The following is a 24,800-nucleotide window of genomic DNA, read 5'->3' on the forward strand; positions in this document are numbered from 1 at the left end:
GTTATCTCCCCAGATGCATTAGCCTCCCATGTATCCACCCCTTCCCGGTTTAAAGAGATGATGTTATCTCCCCAGTTGCATTAGCCTCCCATGTATCCACCCCTTCCCGGTTTAAAGAGATGATGCAGCGTTATCTCCACAGATGCATTAGCCTCCCATGTACCCACCCCTTCCCGGTTTAAAGAGATGATGCAGTGTTATCTCCCTAGTTGCATTAGCCTCCCATGTACCCACCCCTTCCCAGTTTAAAGAGATGATGCAGCGTTATCTCCCCAGATGCATTAGCCTCCCATGTACCCACCCCTTCCCAGTTTAAAGAGATGATGCAGCGTTATCTCCCCGGTTGCATTATCCTCCCATGTATCCACCCCTTCCCGGTTTAAAGAGATGATGTTATCTCCCTAGATACATTAGCCTCCCATGTACCCACCCCTTCCCGGTTTAAAGAGATGATGCAGTGTTATCTCCCCAGATGCATTAGCCTCCCATGTATCCACCCCTTCCCGGTTTAAAGAGATGATGCAGCGTTATCTCCCCAGTTGCATTAGCCTCCCATGTATCCACCCGGTTTAAAGAGATGATGTTATCTCCCCAGTTGCATTAGCCTCCCATGTATCCACCCCTTCCCGGTTTAAAGAGATGATGCAGTGTTATCTCCCCAGTTGCATTAGCCTCCCATGTATCCCTCCCTTCCCAGTTTAAAGAGATGATGCAGCGTTATCTCCCCAGTTGCATTAGCCTCCCATGTATCCACCCCTTCCCGGTTTAAAGAGATGATGCAGTGTTATCTCCCCAGTTGCATTAGCCTCCCATGTACCCACCCCTTCCCAGTTTAAAGAGATGATGCAGCGTTATCTCCCCAGATGCATTAGCCTCCCATGTATCCACCCCTTCCCGGTTTAAAGAGATGATGCAGTGTTATCTCCCCAGTTGCATTAGCCTCCCATGTATCCACCCCTTCCCAGTTTAAAGAGATGATGCAGCGTTATCTCCACAGATGCATTAGCCTCCCATGTACCCACCCCTTCCCAGTTTAAAGAGATGATGCAGTGTTATCTCCACAGATGCATTAGCCTCCCATGTACCCACCCCTTCCCAGTTTAAAGAGATGATGCAGTGTTATCTCCACAGATGCATTAGCCTCCCATGTATCCACCCCTTCCCAGTTTAAAGAGATGATGCAGCGTTATCTCCCCAGTTGCATTAGCCTCCCATGTACCCACCCCTTCCCAGTTTAAAGAGATGATGCAGCGTTATCTCCACAGATGCATTAGCCTCCCATGTATCCACCCCTTCCCAGTTTAAAGAGATGATGCAGCGTTATCTCCCCAGTTGCATTAGCCTCCCATGTATCCACCCCTTCCCGGTTTAAAGAGATGATGTTATCTCCCCAGATGCATTAGCCTCCCATGTACCCACCCCTTCCCAGTTTAAAGAGATGATGCAGTGTTATCTCCACAGATGCATTAGCCTCCCATGTATCCACCCCTTCCCAGTTTAAAGAGATGATGCAGTGTTATCCCCACAGTTGCATTAGCCTCCCATGTATCCACCCCTTCCCGGTTTAAAGAGATGATGTTATCTCCCCAGATGCATTAGCCTCCCATGTACCCACCCCTTCCCAGTTTAAAGAGATGATGCAGTGTTATCTCCACAGATGCATTAGCCTCCCATGTATCCACCCCTTCCCGGTTTAAAGAGATGATGCAGCGTTATCTCCACAGATGCATTAGCCTCCCATGTATCCCTCCCTTCCCGGTTTAAAGAGATGATGCAGCGTTATCTCCACAGTTGCATTAGCCTCCCATGTATCCATCCCTTCCCGGTCTAAAGAGACAATGTTATCTCCCCAGTTGCATTATCCTCCCATGTATCCACCCCTTCCCAGTTTAAAGAGATGATGCAGTGTTATCTCCCCAGTTGCATTAGCCTCCCATGTATCCATCCCTTCCCGGTCTAAAGAGACAATGTTATCTCCCCAGTTGCATTAGCCTCCCATGTATCCACCCCTTCCCGGTTTAAAGAGATGATGTTATCTCCCCAGTTGCATTAGCCTCCCATGTATCCATCCCTTCCCGGTCTAAAGAGACAATGTTATCTCCCCAGTTGCATTAGCCTCCCATGTATCCACCCCTTCCCGTTTTAAAGAGATGATGTTACCTCCCCAGTTGCATTAGCCTCCCATGTATCCACCCCTTCCCGGTTTAAAGAGATGATGTTATCTCCCCAGATGCATTAGCCTCCCATGTATCCACCCCTTCCCGGTTTAAAGAGATGATGTTATCTCCCCAGATGCATTAGCCTCCCATGTATCCACCCCTTCCCGGTTTAAAGAGATGATGCAGCGTTATCTCCACAGATGCATTAGCCTCCCATGTACCCACCCCTTCCCGGTTTAAAGAGATGATGCAGTGTTATCTCCCTAGTTGCATTAGCCTCCCATGTATCCACCCGGTTTAAAGAGATGATGTTATCTCCCCAGATGCATTAGCCTCCCATGTACCCACCCCTTCCCGGTTTAAAGAGATGATGCAGTGTTATCTCCACAGATGCATTAGCCTCCCATGTATCCACCCCTTCCCAGTTTAAAGAGATGATGCAGTGTTATCTCCCCAGTTGCATTAGCCTCCCATGTACCCACCCCTTCCCAGTTTAAAGAGATGATGCAGTGTTATCTCCCCAGTTGCATTAGCCTCCCATGTATCCACCCCTTCCCGGTTTAAAGAGATGATGTTATCTCCCCAGATGCATTAGCCTCCCATGTATCCACCCCTTCCCGGTTTAAAGAGATGATGTTATCTCCACAGATGCATTAGCCTCCCATGTATCCACCCCTTCCCAGTTTAAAGAGATGATGCAGTGTTATCTCCCTAGTTGCATTAGCCTCCCATGTATCCACCCGGTTTAAAGAGATGATGTTATCTCCCCAGATGCATTAGCCTCCCATGTATCCACCCCTTCCCGGTTTAAAGAGATGATGTTATCTCCCCAGTTGCATTAGCCTCCCATGTATCCACCCCTTCCCGGTTTAAAGAGATGATGCAGCGTTATCTCCACAGATGCATTAGCCTCCCATGTACCCACCCCTTCCCGGTTTAAAGAGATGATGCAGTGTTATCTCCCTAGTTGCATTAGCCTCCCATGTACCCACCCCTTCCCAGTTTAAAGAGATGATGCAGCGTTATCTCCCCAGATGCATTAGCCTCCCATGTACCCACCCCTTCCCAGTTTAAAGAGATGATGCAGCGTTATCTCCCCGGTTGCATTATCCTCCCATGTATCCACCCCTTCCCGGTTTAAAGAGATGATGTTATCTCCCTAGATACATTAGCCTCCCATGTACCCACCCCTTCCCGGTTTAAAGAGATGATGCAGTGTTATCTCCCCAGATGCATTAGCCTCCCATGTATCCACCCCTTCCCGGTTTAAAGAGATGATGCAGCGTTATCTCCCCAGTTGCATTAGCCTCCCATGTATCCACCCGGTTTAAAGAGATGATGTTATCTCCCCAGTTGCATTAGCCTCCCATGTATCCACCCCTTCCCGGTTTAAAGAGATGATGCAGTGTTATCTCCCCAGTTGCATTAGCCTCCCATGTATCCCTCCCTTCCCAGTTTAAAGAGATGATGCAGCGTTATCTCCCCAGTTGCATTAGCCTCCCATGTATCCACCCCTTCCCGGTTTAAAGAGATGATGCAGTGTTATCTCCCCAGTTGCATTAGCCTCCCATGTACCCACCCCTTCCCAGTTTAAAGAGATGATGCAGCGTTATCTCCCCAGATGCATTAGCCTCCCATGTATCCACCCCTTCCCGGTTTAAAGAGATGATGCAGTGTTATCTCCCCAGTTGCATTAGCCTCCCATGTATCCACCCCTTCCCAGTTTAAAGAGATGATGCAGCGTTATCTCCACAGATGCATTAGCCTCCCATGTACCCACCCCTTCCCAGTTTAAAGAGATGATGCAGTGTTATCTCCACAGATGCATTAGCCTCCCATGTACCCACCCCTTCCCAGTTTAAAGAGATGATGCAGTGTTATCTCCACAGATGCATTAGCCTCCCATGTATCCACCCCTTCCCAGTTTAAAGAGATGATGCAGCGTTATCTCCCCAGTTGCATTAGCCTCCCATGTACCCACCCCTTCCCAGTTTAAAGAGATGATGCAGTGTTATCTCCACAGATGCATTAGCCTCCCATGTATCCACCCCTTCCCAGTTTAAAGAGATGATGCAGCGTTATCTCCCCAGTTGCATTAGCCTCCCATGTATCCACCCCTTCCCGGTTTAAAGAGATGATGTTATCTCCCCAGATGCATTAGCCTCCCATGTACCCACCCCTTCCCAGTTTAAAGAGATGATGCAGTGTTATCTCCACAGATGCATTAGCCTCCCATGTATCCACCCCTTCCCAGTTTAAAGAAATGATGCAGTGTTATCCCCACAGTTGCATTAGCCTCCCATGTATCCACCCCTTCCCGGTTTAAAGAGATGATGTTATCTCCCCAGATGCATTAGCCTCCCATGTACCCACCCCTTCCCAGTTTAAAGAGATGATGCAGTGTTATCTCCACAGATGCATTAGCCTCCCATGTATCCACCCCTTCCCGGTTTAAAGAGATGATGCAGCGTTATCTCCACAGATGCATTAGCCTCCCATGTATCCCTCCCTTCCCGGTTTAAAGAGATGATGCAGCGTTATCTCCACAGTTGCATTAGCCTCCCATGTATCCATCCCTTCCCGGTCTAAAGAGACAATGTTATCTCCCCAGTTGCATTATCCTCCCATGTATCCACCCCTTCCCAGTTTAAAGAGATGATGCAGTGTTATCTCCCCAGTTGCATTAGCCTCCCATGTATCCATCCCTTCCCGGTCTAAAGAGACAATGTTATCTCCCCAGTTGCATTAGCCTCCCATGTATCCACCCCTTCCCGGTTTAAAGAGATGATGTTATCTCCCCAGTTGCATTAGCCTCCCATGTATCCATCCCTTCCCGGTCTAAAGAGACAATGTTATCTCCCCAGTTGCATTAGCCTCCCATGTATCCACCCCTTCCCGTTTTAAAGAGATGATGTTACCTCCCCAGTTGCATTAGCCTCCCATGTATCCACCCCTTCCCGGTTTAAAGAGATGATGTTATCTCCCCAGATGCATTAGCCTCCCATGTATCCACCCCTTCCCGGTTTAAAGAGATGATGTTATCTCCCCAGATGCATTAGCCTCCCATGTATCCACCCCTTCCCGGTTTAAAGAGATGATGCAGTGTTATCTCCCCAGATGCATTAGCCTCCCATGTATCCACCCCTTCCCGGTTTAAAGAGATGATGTTACCTCCCCAGTTGCATTAGCCTCCCATGTATCCACCCCTTCCCGGTTTAAAGAGATGATGCAGTGTTATCTCCCTAGTTGCATTAGCCTCCCATGTATCCACCCCTTCCCGGTTTAAAGAGATGATGCAGTGTTATCTCCCCAGATGCATTAGCCTCCCATGTACCCACCCCTTCCCAGTTTAAAGAGATGATGCAGCGTTATCTCCACAGATGCATTAGCCTCGCATGTATCCACCCCTTCCCAGTTTAAAGAGATGATGCAGTGTTATCTCCCCAGTTGCATTAGCCTCCCATGTATCCACCCCTTCCCGGTTTAAAGAGATGATGTTACCTCCCCAGTTGCATTAGCCTCCCATGTATCCACCCCTTCCCGGTTTAAAGAGATGATGTTATCTCCCCAGATGCATTAGCCTACCATGTATCCACCCCATCCCGGTTTAAAGAGATGATGTTATCTCCCCAGATGCATTAGCCTCCCATGTATCCACCCCTTCCCGGTTTAAAGAGATGATGCAGTGTTATCTCCCTAGTTGCATTAGCCTCCCATGTATCCACCCCTTCCCGGTTTAAAGAGATGATGCAGTGTTATCTCCCTAGTTGCATTAGCCTCCCATGTATCCACCCCTTCCCGGTTTAAAGAGATGATGCAGTGTTATCTCCCCAGATGCATTAGCCTCCCATGTATCCACCCCTTCCCGGTTTAAAGAGATGATGTTATCTCCCCGGTTGCATTATCCTCCCATGTATCCACCCCTTCCCGGTTTAAAGAGATGATGTTATCTCCCCAGATGCATTAGCCTCCCATGTATCCACCCCTTCCCGGTTTAAAGAGATGATGTTATCTCCTGAGTTGCATTAGCCTCCCATGTATCCACCCCTTCCCGGTTTAAAGAGATAATGTTATCTCCCCAGATGCATTAGCCTCCCATGTATCCACCCCTTCCCGGTTTAAAGAGATGATGTTATCTCCCCAGATGCATTAGCCTCCCATGTATCCACCCCTTCCCGGTTTAAAGAGATGATGTTATCTCCCCAGTTGCATTAGCCTCCCATGTATCCACCCCTTCCCGGTTTAAAGAGATGATGTTATCTCCCCAGTTGCATTATCCTCCCATGTATCCACCCCTTCCCGGTTTAAAGAGATGATGTTATCTCCCCAGATGCATTAGCCTCCCATGTATCTACCCGGTTTAAAGAGACAATGTTATCTCAACAGTTGCATTAGCCTCCCATGTATCCACCCCTTCCCGGTTTAAAGAGATGATGTTAACTCCCCAGATGCATTAGCCTCCCATGTATCCCCCCCTTCCCGGTTTAAAGAGATGATGTTATCTCCCCAGATGCATTAGCCTCCCATGTATCCACCCCTTCCCGGTTTAAAGAGATGATGTTATCTCCCTAGATACATTAGCCTCCCATGTATCCACCCGGTTTAAAGAGATGATGTTATCTCCCCAGATGCATTAGCCTCCCATGTATCCACCCGGTTTAAAGAGATGATGTTATCTCCCCAGATGCATTAGCCTCCCATGTACCCACCCGGTTTAAAGAGATGATGCAGTGTTATCTCCCCAGATGCATTAGCCTCCCATGTATCCCCCCCTTCCCGGTTTAAAGAGATGATGTTATCTCCCTAGATACATTAGCCTCCCATGTATCCACCCGGTTTAAAGAGATGATGTTATCTCCCCAGATGCATTAGCCTCCCATGTATCCACCCGGTTTAAAGAGATGATGCAGTGTTATCTCCCCAGATGCATTAGCCTCCCCTGTATCCACCCCTTCCCAGTTTAAAGAGATGATGTTATCTCCCCAGATGCATCTCTCCTTTCTCCTTGTCCCTCGCTCCTCTCTTCTACCCAATCTACTTTCCTCTCCTCCTCTCCCCTCCCTTCCTCTCCCCCTCTTTATTTCTCCCTTCCTTCCCTCTTCTCGCTCCCCCCCTCTTCTCATCTACCCCTTTCCTCTCCTTTCCTTCCTCCCCACTTCTCCTCCCTCTCTCCTCTCCTCCTCACCTCTGTGTGATGGATCTAGTGTCAGTAGTTAATCTACTGTTCCCCAGCGGAGGAAGGCTCTGCCACAGACACAGAATTGCCTTTACAGAAGCCGCGCTAGAATCAATGAACGCCACAACACTGGGCCGTCATCAAGCCGATAACACAGTCCAAACGGGGGTAGGAGAGGGGGAGGGAAGGGGAGACATTTGGACGAGGGGAGGAAGACGAGATAAACTGGCGTCAGCCCAATACCACAGTTCATCTGAGAGAGAGGGATGGGGGAGGGGGAACTGAGAGAGAAGGACATGAAGGAGAGAGGGGCCGGGGGAGAGGGGCGAGAGAGAAGTCTTCTATTTGAGCGTTAAGACTATCTTGTGCCATCCATCACTCCTTACTCTTTGACCTGCAACTGCAGATATATTGCGGACAGACACATTCCTATAGATTAGGGAAGGGCTGCATGGAGTGGAAATATAATCGGGAGCATAGTCTCTTTCAAAGAAACTGGGAAAACAGAAGGTTTCACTGATTGCTTTTGTTTTCTAGAGGAGAAGACACACTTCTGAGAACATCTAGAGATCATTTTTTATTTGTATTTTATTATACCTTTATGTAACTAGACAAGTCAGTTAAGAAGAAATTTATATTTTCAACGACGGCCGAGGAACACTGGGTTAACTGCCTTGTTCAGGAGCAGAATGACAGTTAGTGTGTGTGTGAAGTGTACGAGGCCCAAGCAAATAAATACCACTCTGCAATTGCAGTCCCCTATATCAGCTTCAGTGGGGCGCCAGTGGAGCGGCACACAGAGAGCTGGAAAGGTGACTTGCAGACCTATTGCAGTCCCCTATATCAGCTTCAGTGGGGCGCCAGTGGAGCGGCACACAGAGAGCTGGAAAGGTGACTTGCAGGCCTATTGCAGTCCCCTATATCAGCTTCAGTGGGGCGCCAGTGGAGCGGCACACAGAGAGATGGAAAGGTGACTTGCAGGCCTATTGCAGTCCCCTATATCAGCTTCAGTTAGACGCCAGTGGAGCGGCACACAGAGAGATGGAAAGCTTACTTGCAGGCCTATTGCAGTCCCCTATATCAGCTTCAGTGGGGCGCCAGTGGAGCGGCACACAGAGAGATGGAAAGGTGACTTGCAGACCTATTGCAGTCCCCTATATCAGCTTCAGTGGGGCGCCAGTGGAGCGGCACACAGAGAGATGGAAAGGTGACTTGCAGGCCTATTGCAGTCCCCTATATCAGCTTCAGTGGGGCGCCAAATGGAGTGGCACACAGAGAGATGGAAAGGTGACTTGCAGACCTATTGCAGTCCCCTATATCAGCTTCAGTGGGGCGCCAAATGGAGTGGCACACAGAGAGATGGAAAGGTGACTTGCAGACCTATTGCAGTCCCCTATATCAGCTTCAGTTAGACGCCAGTGGAGCGGCACACAGAGAGATGGAAAGGTGACTTGCAGTCCTATTGCAGTCCCCTATATCAGCTTCAGTTAGACGCCAGTGGTGCGGCACACAGAGAGATGGAAAGGTGACTTGCAGACCTATTGCAGTCCCCTATATCAGCTTCAGTTAGACGCCAGTGGAGCGGCACACAGAGAGATGGAAAGGTGACTTGCAGACCTATTGCAGTCCCCTATATCAGCTTCAGTGGGGCGCCAGTGGAGCGGCACACAGAGAGATGGAAAGGTGACTTGCAGGCCTATTGCAGTCCCCTATATCAGCTTCAGTGGGGCGCCAGTGGAGCGGCACACAGAGAGCTGGAAAGGTGACTTGCAGGCCTATTGCAGTCCCCTATATCAGCTTCAGTTAGACGCCAGTGGAGCGGCACACAGAGAGATGGAAAGCTGACTTGCAGTCCTATTGCAGTCCCCTATATCAGCTTCAGTTAGACGCCAGTGGAGCGGCACACAGAGTGATGGAAAGGTGACTTGCAGACCTATTGCAGTCCCCTATATCAGCTTCAGTTAGACGCCAGTGGAGCGGCACACAGAGAGATGGAAAGGTGACTTGCAGACCTATTGCAGTCCCCTATATCAGCTTTAGTGGGGCGCCAGTGGAGCGGCACACAGAGAGATGGAAAGGTGACTTGCAGGCCTATTGCAGTCCCCTATATCAGCTTCAGTTAGACGCCAGTGGAGCGGCACACAGAGAGATGGAAAGGTGACTTGCAGACCTATTGCAGTCCCCTATATCAGCTTCAGTGGGGCGCCAGTGGAGCGGCACACAGAGAGCTGGAAAGGTGACTTGCAGGCCTATTGCAGTCCCCTATATCAGCTTCAGTGGGGCGCCAGTGGAGCGGCACACAGAGAGATGGAAAGGTGACTTGCAGTCCAATTGCAGTCCCCTATATCAGCTTCAGTTAGACGCCAGTGGAGCGGCACACAGAGAGATGGAAAGGTGACTTGCAGGCCTATTGCAGTCCCCTATATCAGCTTCAGTTAGACGCCAGTGGAGCGGCACACAGAGAGCTGGAAAGGTGACTTGCAGGCCTATTGCAGTCCCCTATATCAGCTTCAGTGGGGCGCCAGTGGAGCGGCACACAGAGAGATGGAAAGGTGACTTGCAGGCCTATTGCAGTCCCCTATATCAGCTTCAGTTAGACGCCAGTGGAGCGGCACACAGAGAGATGGAAAGCTTACTTGCAGGCCTATTGCAGTCCCCTATATCAGCTTCAGTGGGGCGCCAGTGGAGCGGCACACAGAGAGATGGAAAGGTGACTTGCAGACCTATTGCAGTCCCCTATATCAGCTTCAGTGGGGCGCCAGTGGAGCGGCACACAGAGAGATGGAAAGGTGACTTGCAGGCCTATTGCAGTCCCCTATATCAGCTTCAGTGGGGCGCCAAATGGAGTGGCACACAGAGAGATGGAAAGGTGACTTGCAGACCTATTGCAGTCCCCTATATCAGCTTCAGTGGGGCGCCAAATGGAGTGGCACACAGAGAGATGGAAAGGTGACTTGCAGACCTATTGCAGTCCCCTATATCAGCTTCAGTTAGACGCCAGTGGAGCGGCACACAGAGAGATGGAAAGGTGACTTGCAGTCCTATTGCAGTCCCCTATATCAGCTTCAGTTAGACGCCAGTGGTGCGGCACACAGAGAGATGGAAAGGTGACTTGCAGACCTATTGCAGTCCCCTATATCAGCTTCAGTTAGACGCCAGTGGAGCGGCACACAGAGAGATGGAAAGGTGACTTGCAGACCTATTGCAGTCCCCTATATCAGCTTCAGTGGGGCGCCAGTGGAGCGGCACACAGAGAGATGGAAAGGTGACTTGCAGGCCTATTGCAGTCCCCTATATCAGCTTCAGTTAGACGCCAGTGGAGCGGCACACAGAGAGATGGAAAGGTGACTTGCAGTCCTATTGCAGTCCCCTATATCAGCTTCAGTTAGACGCCAGTGGTGCGGCACACAGAGAGATGGAAAGGTGACTTGCAGTCCAATTGCAGTCCCCTATATCAGCTTCAGTTAGACGCCAGTGGAGCGGCACACAGAGAGATGGAAAGGTGACTTGCAGGCCTATTGCAGTCCCCTATATCAGCTTCAGTTAGACGCCAGTGGAGCGGCACACAGAGAGATGGAAAGGTGGCTTGCAGGCCTATTGCAGTCCCCTATATCAGCTTCAGTGTGGTGCCAGTGGAGCGGCACACAGAGAGCTGGAAAGGTGACTTGCAGTCCTATTGCAGTCCCCTATATCAGCTTCAGTTAGACGCCAGTGGAGCGGCACACAGAGAGCTGGAAAGGTGACTTGCAGTCCTATTGCAGTCCCCTATATCAGCTTCAGTTAGACGCCAGTGGAGCGGCACACAGAGAGATGGAAAGGTGACTTGCAGGCCTATTGCAGTCCCTTATATCAGCTTCAGTTAGACGCCAGTGGAGCGGCACACAGAGAGATGGAAAGGTGACTTGCAGGCCTATTGCAGTCCCCTATATCAGCTTCAGTTAGACGCCAGTGGAGCGGCACACAGAGTGCTGGAAAGGTGACTTGCAGGCCTATTGCAGTCCCCTATATCAGCTTCAGTTAGACGCCAGTGGAGCGGCACACAGAGAGATGGAAAGGTGACTTGCAGGCCTATTGCAGTCCCCTATATCAGCTTCAGTGGGGCGCCAGTGGAGCGGTACACAGAGAGATGGAAAGGTGACTTGCAGACCTATTGCAGTCCCCTATATCAGCTTCAGTGGGGTGCCAGTGGAGCGGCACACAGAGAGATGGAAAGGTGACTTGCAGGCCTATTGCAGTCCCCTATATCAGCTTCAGCGGGGCGCCAGTGGAGCGGCACACAGAGAGCTGGAAAGGTGACTTGCAGGCCTATTGCAGTCCCCAATATCAGCTTCAGTTAGACGCCAGTGGAGCGGCACACAGAGAGCTGGAAAGGTGACTTGCAGGCCTATTGCAGTCCCCTATATCAGCTTCAGTTAGACGCCAGTGGAGCGGCACACAGAGAGATGGAAAGCTGACTTGCAGACCTATTGCAGTCCCCTATATCAGCTTCAGTGGGGCGCCAGTGGAGCGGCACACAGAGAGCTGGAAAGGTGACTTGCAGACCTATTGCAGTCCCCTATATCAGCTTCAGTGGGGCGCCAGTGGAGCGGCACACAGAGAGCTGGAAAGGTGACTTGCAGGCCTATTGCAGTCCCCTATATCAGCTTCAGTGGGGCGCCAGTGGAGCGGCACACAGAGAGATGGAAAGGTGACTTGCAGGCCTATTGCAGTCCCCTATATCATCTTCAGTTAGACGCCAGTGGAGCGGCACACAGAGAGATGGAAAGCTGACTTGCAGGCCTATTGCAGTCCCCTATATCAGCTTCAGTGGGGCGCCAGTGGAGCGGCACACAGAGAGATGGAAAGGTGACTTGCAGACCTATTGCAGTCCCCTATATCAGCTTCAGTGGGGCGCCAGTGGAGCGGCACACAGAGAGATGGAAAGGTGACTTGCAGGCCTATTGCAGTCCCCTATATCAGCTTCAGTGGGGCGCCAAATGGAGTGGCACACAGAGAGATGGAAAGGTGACTTGCAGACCTATTGCAGTCCCCTATATCAGCTTCAGTGGGGCGCCAAATGGAGTGGCACACAGAGAGATGGAAAGGTGACTTGCAGACCTATTGCAGTCCCCTATATCAGCTTCAGTTAGACGCCAGTGGAGCGGCACACAGAGAGATGGAAAGGTGACTTGCAGTCCTATTGCAGTCCCCTATATCAGCTTCAGTTAGACGCCAGTGGTGCGGCACACAGAGAGATGGAAAGGTGACTTGCAGACCTATTGCAGTCCCCTATATCAGCTTCAGTGGGGCGCCAGTGGAGCGGCACACAGAGAGATGGAAAGGTGACTTGCAGGCCTATTGCAGTCCCCTATATCAGCTTCAGTGGGGCGCCAGTGGAGCGGCACACAGAGAGATGGAAAGGTGACTTGCAGACCTATTGCAGTCCCCTATATCAGCTTCAGTGGGGCGCCAGTGGAGCGGCACACAGAGAGATGGAAAGGTGACTTGCAGGCCTATTGCAGTCCCCTATATCAGCTTCAGTGGGGTGCCAGTGGAGCGGCACACAGAGAGCTGGAAAGGTGACTTGCAGGCCTATTGCAGTCCCCTATATCAGCTTCAGTGGGACGCCAGTGGAGCGGCACACAGAGAGATGGAAAGGTGACTTGCAGACCTATTGCAGTCCCCTATATCAGCTTCAGTGGGGCGCCAGTGGAGCGGCACACAGAGAGATGGAAAGGTGACTTGCAGGCCTATTGCAGTCCCCTATATCAGCTTCAGTGGGGCGCCAGTGGAGCGGCACACAGAGAGCTGGAAAGGTGACTTGCAGACCTATTGCAGTCCCCTATATCAGCTTCAGTGGGGCGCCAGTGGAGCGGCACACAGAGAGATGGAAAGCTGACTTGCAGGCCTATTGCAGTCCCCTATATCAGCTTCAGTTAGACGCCAGTGGAGCGGCACACAGAGAGATGGAAAGGTGACTTGCAGACCTATTGCAGTCCCCTATATCAGCTTCAGTTAGACGCCAGTGGAACGGCACACAGAGAGCTGGAAAGGTGACTTGCAGGCCTATTGCAGTCCCCTATATCAGCTGCAGTTAGATGCCAGTGGAGCGGCACACAGAGAGCTGGAAAGGTGACTTGCAGGCCTATTGCAGTCCCCTATATCAGCTTCAGTTAGACGCCAGTGGAGCGGCACACAGAGAGATGGAAAGGTGACTTGCAGACCTATTGCAGTCCCCTATATCAGCTTCAGTTAGACGCCAGTGGAGCGGCACACAGAGAGATGGAAAGGTGACTTGCAGGCCTATTGCAGTCCCCTATATCAGCTTCAGTTAGACGCCAGTGGAGCGGCACATAGAGAGATGGAAAGGTGACTTGCAGGCCTATTGCAGTCCCCTATATCAGCTTCAGTTAGACGCCAGTGGAGCGGCACACAGAGAGATGGAAAGGTGACTTGCAGGCCTATTGCAGTCCCCTATATCAGCTTCAGTGGGGTGCCAGTGGAGCGGCACACAGAGAGATGGAAAGGTGACTTGCAGACCTATTGCAGTCCCCTATATCAGCTTCAGTGGGGCGCCAGTGGAGCGGCACACAGAGTGCTGGAAATGTGACTTGCAGACCTCTTGGAGATGCCATAATAATCAACCATCTACTGCAGTGTTCTTCCCCCTGCTAGTCCTGGTCCTGTAGAGCTGCAGTAGCATGTGTATGCAGGGTTTCTGATCAAACCAGGACTAACACCACTCTTTTAGTGACAACAACAACAACAAAAAGGCTTGATGATTTGTTAAGAACATCATGGGTTTGGGAAGTTGTGCATGTGCAGATCGTGTATCATTTGTTGCCTCTGCCCGGACAAACGCCTGTGTGATAATCGGAAGGTGAATAGCAAGCTTTCATCCCCGCGCTGAAAGAGTGACCTTTCATTGAACTGTGCAGAGGAATGAGCCGTGGAACGTTCCGTCCCCATCTCCCTCAGTCACTGACTCTCTGTCTGATCGTTACGTGTAGCTATTATACACCAACACGAGAACTCTTTATCCATCTGTTTCCTTTGTCGAACCATGTACGATATTCAGAACACATGCAAACAGAGGGCAAGAACAAAATGTGTTGCACTGATAGACGCTGAGTGTACAAAACATTAGGAACACCTTCCGATTGAGTTGTATCCCCGTTTGCCCTCAGAACAGCCTCAAACTCTACAAGGTGTTGAAAGCGTTCCACAGGGATGCTGGCCCATGTTGACTCCAATGCTTCCCACAGTTGTGTCAAGTTGACAGGGTGTCCTTTGGGTGGTGGACCATTCTTAATACACACGGGAAGCTGTCGAGCAGGGAAAACCCAGCAGCGTTGCAGTTCTTGGCATAAACCAGTGCGCCTGGCACCTACAACCCGTTCAAAGACACTTAAATCTTTTGTTTTGTCCACTCACCCTCTGAATGGCACCCATGCGCAATACATGTCTCAATTGTCTCAAGGCTTCAAAATCCTTCTTTAACCCGTCTCCTCCCCTTCATCTACACGGATTGAAGTGGATTTAACAAGTGACATCAATAAGGGATCATATCTTTCACCTGGATTCACCTGGTCAGTCTGTGTCATGGAAGTAGCAGGTGTTCCTAATACTTTGTACACTCAATACGTACTGAAACAGTACGAACATTTGTGCTCCGTATGAGCTGAGGAGAGGAGGCTGTCCGCTGTAGTACCGTACTGGACATCTGGTGTTACAGTAGTAATGCATCTGCTGATATTAACCCTAGGGTGCCCTGGGTTAATATCAGCAGATGCCTTAGTAAACATCCACAATACACACAGAGGTAGAAACAGAAGTAGTGTTTTTGTGGTGAGAGTTCTTGTTTGTTGTTGTTACAAATGCTTGTGATTGGAGCACGACAGGAATCTACTGCAGCTGACTTTATACACCTTAAGAGAGGCCTATGAGGCCAATCGTTGACACCAAATTCACTACGTGACACGCTACTGAGTTCCATCTGGGAGAGAAAAACACTCCCAAGATATGTGTCGTGACGCGTGTAGGAGATTCCTAACATCGGTAGAAAAAAAGAACAAAAAACAAAAGCGTGTTGATCTGGCAGCTTAAGAAGCACCATTCTTCCTGCCTCATGGACCTTGTAATGAACCCACTTCTCCTCTCTCTCTCTCTTTCTCTTTCAATTCAGTCATTGAACAAAATCCCCTTTTTGTTGTGAGCCAGTGGGGTTATAACAGTAGACAGCACGGGCTCACAACACACAGACACACACACACACAGACACACACACACACACACACACACACACACACACACACACACACACACACAGACACAGACACAGACACACACACACACACACACACACACACACACACAGAGACACAGAGACACAGAGACACACACACACACACACACACACACACACACACACACACACACACACACACACACACACACACACACACACAGAGACACAGAGACACACACACATCACACACACACACAGAGACACAGACACAGACACACACACACACACACACACACACACACACACACACACACACACAGAGACACAGAGACACACACACACACACACACACACAGAGACACAGACACAGACACACACACACACACACACACACACACACACACACACACACACACACACACACACACACACACACACACACACACACACACACACACACAGAGACACAGAGACACACACACATCACACACACACACAGAGACACAGACACAGACACACACACACACACACACACACACACACACACACACACACACACACACACACACACACACACACACACACACACACACACACAGAGACACAGAGACACACACACATCACACACACACACAGAGACACAGACACACACACACACACACACACACACACACACACACACACACACACACACACACACACACACACACACACACACACACACACACACACACACACACACACACACACAGCTACTCCTCCACTGCCTCGGCAGCAGCTCTCGTGACAAATTGATGTTGCGGCACTTTCTCCTTTCTGCAGCCTTCGCATAAAAACGGCCCAACGATGTTCCAGCGCGGAATTCAATTTCACAGTTCAGTTGGGTTGTTGATTACCCTGCCAAATTCAGATTGATGCGCGTTTAACCAACATGGATCAGGAGACCCTTGGCTGACAGCCAGCCGCCGGGGCCCGCCAGCGATAGGGGGTCTGGAGAGTAGCCCCGTCCCTCCTGCGGGCCGCGAGGAGCACCGCCGCTTCACAGTGATTGATTAAACAAGTCCACGCCACGTAATTATACCACCATCCCCACACATCAACCCAATCCTCTTACTCTCTGTGTGTGTGGAGGTGGAGGAGTGTGTGTGTTTGTGTGTGTGTGTGAGAGAGAGAGAGAGAGAGAGAGAGAGAGAGAGAGAGAGAGAGAGAGAGAGAGGGAGAGGGAGAGAGAGAGAGAGAGAGAGAGGGAGAGGGAGAGGGAGAGGGAGAGAGAGAGAGATTTCCTCCTCCTCCCTGCCTCTTTCTTGTCATCGGGCTTTTATTATGAGACTATTCATGTCCGGTTAGAGTGTGTGTTTAGGGGAGTGTGTGTTCGAGGGGTGTGTGTGTCCTTTCAGAGTGTATGTTTGGGGGGAGTGTGTGTTCTGGGAGGTAATGTCATTAACTCCGGAAGTCAGAGCATCATCTCCTCAGTACTGGAGGCAGCTAGTCTTCACCAGGTGGATTATTAGAGATATTATATATCTCAGCCCTGTACTATACTGTATGACCAGGTGCAGTTCACAGCTATAATTTAGTGCACTTTTAAAAATTTATTTAGGCAAACACAGTATTTGGAGTTCTTCTCTGATAATGTACCTAATAAAATAACGAAATTAGGATTAAATAAGGCTTCAAAATAAGTCTAAATATATATATATACTTTTTAAATAAAGGTATTTGTGCAACATAATATTAAGAGTGAACCTATATTATAATCAGAATCATACAATGTTACCTTTTGAATCGTTTTTTAAATTCAAGTCATACATGTTTGGCTCTGCTGTATTCTTAGGTAATAACACTGTAAATACCTTGTATAACCAGTTCACGGCACCTCACATTTATACAGAGTTACTGGTGAGTCGTGATGCCATAAAACACCTCTAGATGTACTACCTGGTAGAGTAAAACTGAAGGGCAGGAACAAGGAGAAGGGAGGGGGACTCAGTGACTGACTCACACACAAACACACACACGCACACCATACTCCTGCTTTCTGTTTGTGATTCCTCTCATGCAGAAGGCAGAATGCAAGGTCCCACTCACAATGCATAATGTTTAGTGTCAGGGAGAGAAGTGTCCCTTTGTCACCTCTCTCCAAGCTAGATTTATGACTCATCACCACCCACCTAGGACATGGAGAAACAGCTTTAAGCCACCCCAGCACAGAGAGAGAGAGAGAGAGAGAGAGAGAGGGAGAGAGAGAGAGAGAGAGAGGAGAGAGAGAGAGAGAGAGAGAGAGAGAGAGAGAGAGAGAGGGAGAGAGAGAGAGAGAGGGAGAGAGAGGGAAAGAGAGAGATGGAAAGAGAGGGAATGAGCGAGAGAGAGCGAGAGGGAAAGAGAGGGAATGAGCGAGAGAGAGCGAGAGGGAAAGAGAGGGAATGAGCGAGAGAGAGCGAGAGGGAAAGAGAGGGAATGAGCGAGAGAGGGAAAGAGAGGGAATGAGCGAGAGAGAGAGGGAATGAGCGAGAGAGAGAGGGAAAGAGAGGGAATGAGCGAGAGAGAGCGAGAGGGGCAGAATAGAGCAAAGATGGACCATCAGGTTTTCCCCGAACTGAGCAGCTTCAAACATGAGTCTTCTACTCAAAATCTTGATTGTTACCGTGTGGCTGGAGCACAACCCTGCAACCACACTGGGTAACATAGTCCACCCCCCCCCCAATACAGTCTACTGTAGGAATGTAATCTAATAGGTACTGTAAACGAGACTAAGGAGGGAAACGATGTGGAGCGTTGCCCCAGATCTGGGGGTTCCCTGGCCTAAAAGCATCTGTATGATGGATGGGGTAATGGAGGAACATTGTTTGGGTCTGTGTGGGGTATTAATGATAAAGTATAGCCCCTGTCCCTTCCACTAAATGCCCTCCGTTACACCTGTCCAGGGGTAATGTACCTACTCAGGTCACATGGACAGCAGCTGGTATTTCAAAATTAACAGAAACTGAGGAGGGAGAGAAATATCTCTGACAGTTTTATATTCAGAATGCAAGTAAGCAGAGTCTCTGTTGTTTGGTGAGGTTGTCTTTCCTATGTGTTGTCTTTCCTATGCGACCCAGAGTAAACAGGGTTTGCACTTATATAAGATCACACTTTTGAGTCGGCTATCGTTCTATTAGCTTGTCATTTTAATATGAGTTCATCTAGCTTAAATGGCTTAGGTTTTCAGGCTATTAGCTGTGTTTTTAACACTGTCTGTCTTCCGTCTCTCGCAGGGTGATTACGACCAGTCGTCTTGGGACGGGAGTCCCCAGGCCCCAGGGTCTGACACATACCCACGCGGGCCCCTCAAACTACCTCAAAGCCACAGCAAGCCCTCTGGCTACCCCCCCGGACTGCAGTACCCCCTGTGTTCCACCACTACAAACCCTCCCCCTACCACCACCCACCCTCACAGCCCAGCCCGCCATACACTCCACAGGTGGGTCTACTGTGATGCAAGTGTGCGTGTTTGCATGGCTGCATGCGTATCTCTTTGAACGATCTAAAACGATTTTGACCTACAATTACGTATGACTCTCAGAGAAGCAGGTGTGTCACTGCAAAGATCACCACCGACAATGCAGTGGAGGTATTAACCGGTTCTCTCCTCCAGGGGGCATACTCCCAGCCATCGTCCCCTTACATCCCCCCGGGGGCCTACCCCCCTCCCTCCTGGGGCTCCAGTTCAGATGCCCAGCCTTCCAGGGTCTCCCACGAACAGTTCAGGGCTGCCTTGCAGCTCGTCGTCAACCCAGGTAAATAGAGAGAAGCCGATGAAAGAATCACAAGTACATCCCACATCACAGGAGTTGAAATATACCGTTTCTAGGCAGAGAAGTTATTTTGCTAGTTTGTCGATAACGTGCAGACGCTTCGTAGATAAAGTATCTTGCTGTGAGTAGCAGACATTGAAGATCTGTCTGTCTCTGACCCCAGGTGACCCCAGGGAGTACCTGGAGAGTTTCATAAAGATTGGCGAGGGCTCGACGGGCATCGTGTGCATCGCCAGCGAGAAGCATAGTGGCAAGCAGGTGGCCGTCAAAAAGATGGACTTGAGGAAACAGCAGAGGAGAGAACTGCTCTTCAATGAGGTGAGGGGTTAGGGGTCAGGGGTTGTTTGTTAGATACCAAGCTATTTTGGTACTGTGTTATTTTTCTTTTAATAGACTCAAAGTTTTAGGTAAGAAAGCGCAGGCTTCTAATTTCAACAGTCAAAATTATTATTATTATTATAATTATTTAGTCTCTCAGATTAGACTTCCTCACGTGTGAGTATTTTCTGTCCCTCAGATGTTTTCATCAGAGCATTATGTTAGTGAACCTGATTTACATGTTGCCAAGGCAACAAGCTAACATTATTTTGGATCTGGAACGAGGTGAGCCAAGCCTTTTATCTCTACCCTACTGTATCATTCCTGCCTGCTATATAGTAAGACAGTAGAGCTGTTACTCAGTAGTCAGCCACAGTATTTATGTCATGAAGGGATTTCTGTTCGGATTAAGTGGGTGGCATGACTTACAGTATGTTAACAAGAGACATCAAGTATCTTGTCCTTGCATATCTTCGCACCCACATCAATGAATAATATTAATACGTGTGTGTGTGTGCGTGCGTGGGTGTGTGTGTGTGTGTGTGTGTGTGTGTGTGTGCGTGCGTGCGTGCGTGTGTGTGTGGGCGTGCTATATTGAAGCTTAATGTTATCCTATTAACACCCCAATCTAATCCCTTTTCATTAAGCTTCCATAGCAACAACCAAATTAGCAAAAAAAAGATTGCAAATACATTAATTAAATACATTAATTTCATTTGTGATACAGAGGATTATTGATAGCTGATATTCTTATCTTTTAATGAATTCCAGCATGTAATGTAGCCATTGACATTTTAGATTCAACCTAAATCTGGATAGGACTAAAAATATGCTTACAAGTACCCCAAAATAACAAGGCATTATGTACTAACCTCATTCATTCAAATTTAATCTCAAGTCCACGTTTTTGGAAGAGCCTACTGCAAAAAGAACAACTGATCTGTGTTCAATACTTGGAGGGCACTGTAGTCTACATCATTGCTTTCAAGCTTCATAATTAGCCAGTTACCAATTCATCAATATCTAGGTAAAGCTGAAGTTGAAGCAGGCAAAGTGTGGTTGAGTTAGCTAGCTAGTTTAGCAGCGTTAGTTTATTTCTAGGACATTAGGCAGGCAATCGACACCATTGTGAAACTAAAAGCTTATCAGAGCTGGTCCGAGGTCAAATGGTGGACCATTTGCAATGCGATTCAAACTAGAATTCCTGTCTACTTGAGGATGACATCTTCACTGGACACTTATAATCCTTCAAACTGTTTTAGTATTTCAATGTTGTATGTTTCACTGTTCTAACCGGGCCCAGTTTCATTGCACGATTCATATCTACACAGTAAAGACATCTGCCAATCACACCCTATTCTGTAGGGTTGGTGGCGGACATTTTGAATTGTTTGTCCACTTGTTCTTGATTGCTTGGGATTCAGGTACAGTGCCTTGCGAAAGTATTCGGCCCCCTTGAACTTTGCAACCTTTTGCCACATTTCAGGCTTCAAACATAAAGATATAAAACTGTATTTTTTGTGAAGAATCAACAACAAGTGGGACACAATCATGAAGTGGAACAACATTTATTGAATATTTCAAACTTTTTTAACAAATCAAAAACTGAAAAATTGGGCGTGCAAAATTATTCAGCCCCTTTACTTTCAGTGCAGCAAACTCTCTCCAGAAGTTCAGTGAGGATCTCTGAATGATCCAATGTTGACCTAAATGACTAATGATGATAAATACAATCCACCTGTGTGTAATCAAGTCTCCGTATAAATGCACCTGCACTGTGATAGTCTCAGAGGTCCGTTAAAAGCGCAGAGAGCATCATGAAGAACAAGGAACACAGCAGGCAGGTCCGAGATACTGTTGTGAAGAAGTTTAAAGCCGGATTTGGATACAAAAAGATTTCCCAAGCTTTAAACATCCAAAGGAGCACTGTGCAAGCGATAATATTGAAATGGAAGGAGTATCAGACCACTGCAAATCTACCAAGACCTGGCCGTCCCTCTAAACTTTCAGCTCATACAAGGAGAAGACTGATCAGAGATGCAGCCAAGAGGCCCATGATCACTCTGGATGAACTGCAGAGATCTACAGCTGAGGTGGGAGACTCTGTCCATAGGACAACAATCAGTCGTATATTGCACAAATCTGGCCTTTATGGAAGAGTGGCAAGAAGAAAGCCATTTCTTAAAGATATCCATAAAAAGTGTCGTTTAACGTTTGCCACAAGCCACCTGGGAGACACACCAAACATGTGGAAGAAGGTGCTCTGGTCAGATGAAACCAAAATTGAACTTTTTGGCAACAATGCAAAACGTTATGTTTGGCGTAAAAGCAACACAGCTCATCACCCTGAACACACCATACCCACTGTCAAACATGGTGGTGGCAGCATCATGGTTTGGGCCTGCTTTTCTTCAGCAGGGTCAGGGAAGATGGTTAAAATTGATGGGAAGATGGATGGAGCCAAATACAGGACCATTCTGGAAGAAAACCTGATGGAGTCTGCAAAAGACCAGAGACTGGGACGGAGATTTGTCTTCCAACAAGACAATGATCCAAAACATAAAGCAAAATCTACAATGGAATGGTTCAAAAATAAACATATCCAGGTGTTAGAATGGCCAAGTCAAAGTCCAAACCTGAATCCAATCGAGAATCTGTGGAAAGAACTGAAAACTGCTGTTCACAAATGCTCTCCATCCAACCTCACTGAGCTCGAGCTGTTTTGCAAGGAGGAATGGGAAAAAAATGTCAGTCTCTCGATGTGCAAAACTGATAGAGACATACCCCAAGCGACTTACTGCTGTAATCGCAGCAAAAGATGGCGCTACAAAGTATTAACTTAAGGGGGCTGAATAATTTTGCACGCCCAATTTTTCAGTTTTTGATTTGTTAAAAAAGTTTTAAATATCCAATAAATGTCGTTCCACTTCATGATTGTGTCCCCCTTGTTGTTGATTCTTCACAAAAAAATACAGTTTTATATCTTTATGTTTGAAGCCTGAAATGTGTCAAAAGGTCGCAAAGTTCAAGGGGGGCGAATACTTTCGCAAGTCACTGTAGGTACTATATAGGCTGTGTAGAGCACACTGGTGTGTGGGAATGCCACAAGTAAGGAAGCCATGCTCTCTGTTTCATAGATTTTGGATTTCTTTCTACTTTTAGCATCCACAGTTTACCTGTGTTCTTAAATACATATCAGGCATTTTTGGAAAGAACCAGTCCTTCTGATTTTAAACCTCTGGTGCACAGCAAGGACAACTTTTGTCACACTGCTGATACAGTTGAAGTCAGCAGTTTACATACACTTAGGTTGGAGTCATTAAAACTTGTTTTTTCAACCACTCCACACATCTTGTTAACAAACTATAGTTTTGGCAAGTTGGTTAGGACATCTACTTTGTACATGACACAGGTAATTTTTCCAACAATTGTTTACAGACAGATTATTTCACTTATAATTCACTGCATCACAATTCCAGTGGGTCAGACGTTTACATACACTAAGTTGACTGTGCCTTTAAAGAGCTTGGAAAATTCCAGAAAATTACGTTGTGGCTTTAGAAGCTTCTGATAGGCTAATTGACATCATGTGTGTCAATTGGAGGTGTATCTGTAGATGTATTTCAAGGCCTACCTTCAAACTCAGTGCCTCTTTGCTTGACATCATAGAAAAATTAAAATAAATCAGCCAAGACCTCAGAAATAATTGTAGACCTCCACAAGTCTGGTTCATCCTTGGGAGCAATTCCCAAATGTCTGAAGGTACCACATTCATCTGTACAAACAATAGTATGCAAGTATAAAAACCATGGGACCAGGCAGCCGTCATACCGCTAAGGAAGGAGACGCTTTCTGTCTCCTAGAGATGAACCTCCTTTGGTGCAAAAAGTGCAAATCAATCCCAGTGTAACGGATTTCTTCCAACTCCTCCTCTGACGAAGAGGTGGAACGAGGATCGGACCACAATGCAACGTGGTTCGTTCGATACATCTTTAATTATGACGAAACACGAACAATACAAAACAACAAACGTCGAAAACCGAAACAGCCCTGACTGGTGCAACAAACACAGAGACAGGAACAATCACCCACAAACACACAGTGAAACCCAGGCTACCTAAATATGGTAATAAGGAGGAATGGGCCAAAATTCACCCAACTTATTGTGGGAAGCTTGTGGAAAGCTACCCGACACGTTTGACCCAAGTTAAACAATTTAAAGGCAAATCTACCAAATACTAATTGAGTGTCTGTAAGCGCCTGACCCACAGGAAATGTGATGAATGAAATAAAAGCTGAAATAAATCATTCTCTCTACTATTATTCTGACATTTCACATTCTTAAAATAGAGTGGTGATCCTAACTGAACCAAGACAGGACATTTGTACTTGGATTAAATGTCAGGAATTGTGAAAAACTGAGTTCAAATGTATTTGGCTAAGATGGACGTAAACTTCCGACTTCAACTGTCTATCTGTCATGTAACCTGTGTTTGTTGATTTGTTTGTTTCTAGGTGGTGATCATGAGGGACTATCACCATGAGAACGTGGTTGACATGTACAACAGCTACCTGGTTGGAGACGAGCTCTGGGTCGTTATGGAGTTCCTGGAGGGCGGGGCCCTGACGGACATTGTCACTCACACGAGGTAACCAATTATCTGCCACTAGTCCATTCACCTCTCTCCTAATGGCTACCTAAGCATTAGCTTGTGGCGCTAACATGACACTTCAATTCCCTGTGTCTGAACAAAGAGGATTTGGATTGTTGTCCTGCCCTCAAGAACTGAAACAGCAAAGCAGAATTCCTCAATAACTCCAAATGGACCTGGTTCCAGGAGTTTTAGTTGTTATACTCAAACTTCTAGATCTTTCTTTCCTCTGTTGTTTCAGTGTCTTCTCCTCTCAACGCCTCGTCGTTTAGATTAACACCCATTGTGTCCTTGGTCTTTTAATTACAGTCATTTGCCTGGCGTGTGTCAGTGTGCGTGTCGGTGTTGTGTGCCGCCGCGTCGGGCGCTAATAACACGGTTGCGTGAGGACGCAGTGGCGTCCCTGTCAGCGTGAAGTCGTGAGATGAGAGAAGAGTCTTCATTAGTTGTGTGAGGAGATGTGAATCCCTCGTT

At 48.1% G+C, this 24,800-nt stretch overlaps 1 protein-coding gene across 1 annotated transcript in view; it reads left to right on the forward strand.

Moving 5' to 3' along the window:
• The window catches only part of LOC135505711 (serine/threonine-protein kinase PAK 5-like), a 121,649-nt gene that overhangs the window by 65,165 nt on the left and 31,684 nt on the right, over nt 1–24,800 (forward strand). Inside the window, 5 exon segments of the mRNA XM_064924772.1 lie at nt 18,817–18,948; nt 18,951–19,022; nt 19,197–19,338; nt 19,520–19,674; nt 24,190–24,323. Coding sequence (XP_064780844.1) covers nt 18,817–18,948; nt 18,951–19,022; nt 19,197–19,338; nt 19,520–19,674; nt 24,190–24,323 — 635 coding nt within the window.

This window comes from Oncorhynchus masou, chromosome 19 (assembly GCF_036934945.1).
Source record: "Oncorhynchus masou masou isolate Uvic2021 chromosome 19, UVic_Omas_1.1, whole genome shotgun sequence".
Lineage (NCBI taxonomy): Eukaryota > Metazoa > Chordata > Actinopteri > Salmoniformes > Salmonidae > Oncorhynchus > Oncorhynchus masou.